Source organism: Micromesistius poutassou (genome assembly GCF_964030765.1).
Source record: "Micromesistius poutassou genome assembly, chromosome: 16".
Lineage (NCBI taxonomy): Eukaryota > Metazoa > Chordata > Actinopteri > Gadiformes > Gadidae > Micromesistius > Micromesistius poutassou.
The window spans coordinates 9,305,069-9,310,249 of NC_140286.1; the positions used below are offsets into that span (position 1 = coordinate 9,305,069).

The 5,181-nt window shown below is 42.9% G+C and overlaps 1 protein-coding gene across 1 annotated transcript; it reads right to left on the reverse strand.

Annotated features, from left to right (window-relative positions):
• Positions 1-511: 511 nt before the first annotated feature.
• On the reverse strand, positions 512-4,297 carry calr3b (calreticulin 3b). Its single transcript, XM_084480653.1, has 9 exons — positions 4,139-4,297; positions 3,616-3,717; positions 3,179-3,382; positions 2,912-3,006; positions 2,577-2,786; positions 2,133-2,246; positions 1,880-2,023; positions 1,693-1,785; positions 512-1,596 (listed from the first exon to the last, which is right to left on the reverse strand). The coding sequence occupies exons 1-9, from the start codon at positions 4,224-4,226 to the stop codon at positions 1,384-1,386; spliced, it is 1,263 nt and encodes a 420-aa protein (XP_084336779.1). The 5' UTR covers positions 4,227-4,297; the 3' UTR covers positions 512-1,383.
• Between the last annotated feature and the right edge of the window lie 884 nt (positions 4,298-5,181).

Below are 5,181 nucleotides of genomic sequence, written 5' to 3' on the forward strand. Positions count from 1 at the left end.
CTGCTGGGACGGGAGTGCGCACGCCCTTAAGCGGACACGCGCATTGGAAGCAGTGACAGTGCTGTCAAAAACTGGGGCAGGGTGCCTGGTTGCCCAGGCTTTGTTGAATAATTCATTGTGTGGTGAATTAGTTGCACTATTAGACTTATATATGTGTGGAAAATGGGTCATAATGAAAAGCATTGCATCTTTGACCAGAAGGATTCTTCATGTGCCAAAGAGAAAATCCATCCATCCAATCCATCTCACTAAACGAGTTACAAGATAAAAAAATAAAAAAACACTTGGACGTTCTGCCCCGGTTATGCCTCAATTAGTGCATTGATAGCGCCCCAAAGAAACTGTTTTACTCAAAAAGATAAAAGACCAATAAAGTCATGTTCATTTTAAACAAAAAACTTTTTTTTTTAAATGCATTTAGCTTCATATGAAATGAACTATAAGCCAATGTATAAAAAAAGCCAAGATCCAATTCCGTTGCCACATCCAGAATGAATACAAAACCCAAAGGAAGAGTTAAGGAACCCCTTTAATAAAAACTCTGGTATATCAATAACATTCTGTCCCATGAAGATAGTGTGATTCTAGATGACCTACCACAGCAGGGGCTTACGGTGTTGAACAATTTAACAGGAATGAGAAGATTACCCCAACATACAGCGAAAAGAAAGTTGAAAGGAAACAGTTTGGAATTCCATACACTTTATAACAAGGCAACTTTAATGTGCACCACTACAAAGTGCAGAATGCTAATGGTATGAATGGTAAACTTTGAAACACTCAAAGAAATGTGTACTGTAGGGTTAACGGCACGGAAAAGTGGAGTATATGTGGGTGGGAAAAAAATGGCAAATGCACAGGAGTAACATAGAAGATACATTCAAACACTAGTCTCAATGTGTAATCCTGTTCTAGATTTGCCAAGAGAAACATTTCCTATGGTTAGTTTAAAATTGAAGATGAATCATTCAGTTTATTGGTTTAACTTTCAAACATGTGATGTGGAAGTACAGCTTTACAGGAGCGCCCCATCGTTTCCATGTGCAAATGCATTCAATCAATAACTGGATTTAGATCTTCCCGATGGGTGCACAAACTGTTTTAACATCAAGGTATTCTGATAGGGCACAAGACAGTTTTGATTGATAAATTACGACATTAGGAACAATTCAGATGCAAGCCGGCTCATTTTTCGAGAATGGATTAGAAAAGGATGGAGCGGTGAGTCCAGTTAACGCACAATTGCCACCCAAGTTGGGCCATGTCCAGCTCTCAGGGGGAGGTGGATGCATGGCAGCCACAGTACTCCCTGACAAATAAAAAACATTAAAAAAAAAAAAAAAAAAGGACAGTGCATCAGGGCCATCTTCTCTCCTGGCTCTCTTATAGCTCATCTTTAGCAATGGCCTCATCCTCGTCCGCTTCCGAAGGGCCGTCCTCCTCATCTTCATCGTCCTCCTCCTTGTCTTCATCATCACCGTCATCGATGTCGTTGTCGGCCTCATCTTCGGCCTCTGCGTCCTGCTCTTTGGTCTTCTCATCCTCCTCCTTCCGCTTCACCTCATCCTGGTCCTGTTTCATTTTCTTCTCTGGTTCCTGCAGAGGGGAATGCATCAAGAGAGAACGGTTAATTAAAGACTGGGCTGAGGGAAAATGTGCCGATCGATTTAATTCATCCAGCCATCTTCCTACCTTTGTGGCACCCCATGTCTCAGTTGCAAAGTCTTCAGCTTCCTTGATATCATCTGTGATCTGGAAGTTGTCGAAAATGGTGCCAGATTTGACCTGGGAGAGAGGAAAAAAACAAGGTATTTCAATTAGTTTAATTTTCATCCTCACTACAGCCAAAGGAATAATGTTGAAGTTATTTTCCCCCTACCTGCCACAGATCCAGGCCCAGGATTCCAATGTCATCAAACTTGTAAATGGCTGCATCGGCGCTGTACTCAGGATTGTCAATCTCTGGGTGCACCCACGCTCCTTTGTAGTCAGGATTGTCCATCTGCTTGGGTTTCCATTCTCCCTGGATTCAAATAAAATAATATACACAATTTGTATCAAATGTTGTCCACATAGACCTGAGCGACACTACATAGCCCTTTGTCACCATGGAGATGAATCCAGGAGCTGACCTTGTACTCAGGGTTGGGGATCATGGCCGGCTCCCATTCTCCATCCATGTCCTCGTCCCAATCCTCAGGCTTCTTGGCATCGGGGTCAGGGATGTTTTCTGCTTTGTCCCAGTCCTACAGTTCAAAGGATTGGTGCCAGGTTTAGGAATATGAACAGGTTTTGACCCCTTTGGTTACAGAGTTAAGTCCCCCTCTACTTCCCCCTCCCTCCCACCAGCGGCCTTTGCAAAACATTGGGCCAAGCAAGCTAGTTATCATGCAAAGTGCCCCGTTTGCAAATTTAACAACCAAATTGAATGTAAATGGAAGTTTGTGGTCGTTTAGGTTTAGCAGTCAAACTTAATCTATGTGCTCGGCATTCCTTGAAATTCAAATATCAATGTAAAGACGAAGTGCACCGAGCAACAGTAATCACAGTAGATAACCGTCGTTAGCGTAACCCACCTCAGGTTTAACATCTTCAGCGTCGTCAATTTTTGCACGGTCGTCCCAGTCTTCAGGTTTCTTGGCCTCTGGGTCTTTGATCTTCTTGGGCGGCAGGAAGTCCCAGTCCTCCTCCAGAGTGCCAGACTCCACCTTCTCGTTGTCGATCCTGACCTCATAGGTCTGATCCGGGTTCAGGATCAGGGTGTACAGATGTGTCAGCTCGTCGTCCTGGACATGAAGGAGAAGGGGAATGAGCATTGTGATCAGCACATCTTTGAAGTGGCTGTGATCACTTATTGACCGGGGGCAAAGGGTTTACATGGACGATATGATTTTTGAAATGATAGAATTACCTTGCACTTGATCTCCTTCTTGATGAGGTGATTGACGCCCTTGTAGTTGAAGATGACATGGACCTTTTTGGTACTGTAGCCACAGATGTCAGGGCCTGCAGGACAAGAATAAACCTTACCAATGCAGCTCCGGCAATGCAAAGAGATGGATGGGTCCATCCCACACATACAAATTAGAACTTTAAGCAACTGTATGCAATCCTAAAAATAGGATTCATTAATCTACTAGAGATTTAACCAGGGGCTTTCTCATCATAGGTTACTTACCAAACATGATGTAATACTGAGAATCTCCATGCATTTCAGTCTGATCCAGGGTTGAGGGGAAGACCTTCACGTATCCACCACCACAGTCAATCTTTTGCTCATGCTTGACTGTGAACTGGATGATCAGAGTCTTGCCCTCATTGCTAAAGGGCTCAAACCTTGCAGAGGCTGCATAGAAGCGTGCATCCTGGCTTGTCTGTAGGCCTACGGACGAGAAACAAATACACTTTACTTTGGACAAATTTAACAAGTATTGTTATTTCAGTTCTGCAGATAGACGTAATATAAGAGATCAGTGAGAAAACATTGATATTCCTGTTCATTAATCTTTGCCACATAGGCTACTATGCTTTGATAGCACTATTCAAATTCAGATATTCAGTAAACCTATAGATGTAAATGATTGCAGTAGCTTTATGAGGAGTAACGTTACACACCTTTGTCCGTCCCAGCATCTCCGTAAAAGTCTCCTGCGGTTAGTTTCCACTCTCCGTAGTCAGACTTGTGCTTGGAGTTTACCCAACGACTTCTCCATTCATCTGTACAGTAGGAAGGAAGGAACAGAATAAAGTTATTGTTAGCTGCTTAATTCGATTGGATCATTGTTGCTTCGAAACATCGTGTTTCATGAAGTAGTCAACGGGGTTCAACCCATCCAGGGTTGGATGGCAGATCCAACCCTATAACGGACCCATCAACAAATGTTAGGCCACAAATGGAAGCCACCCTTAAATGGCATGCTACAGACATGCATTTCAGCTTGTTTTGACATACAAAAGATACCATGAATATTGACTCCACGAGAAACACGTATCTTAAGGTGACGTTGGTATTAGTGTCTAACTAATGTAATCACAATTTTACAAATACCATAGTTAGACGTAGTTAACGCCGCCTAGGTAGCATGCGATGGATTAAGCATGTGTGGTGCATAAAAAAAAGGATCACCACCCTACTTACCACCATCCAGGAATTGTTCTCGGAAGTACTCCGTTGCATGGACGACGTACAGGGAAAGAATTATTGCAAATAGCCCTACGATCTGCATTTTTACGAAGCTATTATTTTCCACCGCTGACCACGTCGTATCTGAATGGGTATTTTGTATAGAAGGAGGAGGAATTTTGGAGTTGCAAGAGTGAACAGATGTCTCACTCTCATTGGTCGACCAGTCAGTACACCTCCACCAATGGCAGAAGACCACGAAACAAATTTCTTCAACCACCGACCCCAAATCAGCGGAAGTGTTTACCCGCGTCATAACTCTACATTATCTCAATATGTTTATCGTGCATTCTTATTTTCTATGTGCACTCCAGATACTGTCCTTGTTTTTAAATGTCTCAATTTCGTCTCAATAATGTTTTTAGTTTATATTTAAACACAACTACATTAAATATCCGACAGAGGGCGCCAAAATCCAGATACTGTATGTCCTCGAACCACATACATGCCTGCCTGGCCCTTGTTCAACCCTGGTGAGATAGTGTAGTATTTATCCATGGTGAGTATATTTGTGCCACTGTTCCTGCTTGTTTGCATCAAAATAAATGCTAAGCTTATGCTTAACTTGTCACGTAGCAATATGTGTGTATTAATATGTATATGCTGCGGTGCATGTCAACAACACTAGTGCATTCATAGATGCTATCGTTGGGTTGTGTCTGTATGTATTTATGCATTTGCTGTGCTTTTGTGAGTCCGTGGAAAGTCGGAGCACATGTGCACACCTACAAATGTGCGGTGCACACAAATGTGCGGTGCACACATTTGTAGGAAGCTTAAATTCTTCCTCAAGTGAATGAGAGAGAGAAAGAGAGAAAAGACAAGACGCTGGCGCTCGACATCCAATAAGCGTCCACCCTACCCCCTGACCCCCAATTATGTCAAGAAAAGCGGTCTTAATCAAACCCAATTAATTCCGCTCGTTTCCCTTATTATTTCCACCGTGGACCACATCCCGCTAGCCTGCTCATTGAAACGCACGCTTAGCCAAACAATAT

Bases quoted from the DNA above. Each gene is read 5' to 3' on its own strand.
- calr3b (XM_084480653.1), bottom strand. From the start codon at position 4,226: ATGCAGATCGTAGGGCTATTTGCAATAATTCTTTCCCTGTACGTCGTC. The intron at 3,383-3,615 runs GTGTGTAACGTT...TCTCGTCCGTAG, and splicing joins AGATGCTGGGACGGACAAAG to GCCTACAGACAAGCCAGGAT. The intron at 2,247-2,576 runs GTGGGTTACGCT...TTTGAACTGTAG, and splicing joins CTGAAGATGTTAAACCTGAG to GACTGGGACAAAGCAGAAAA.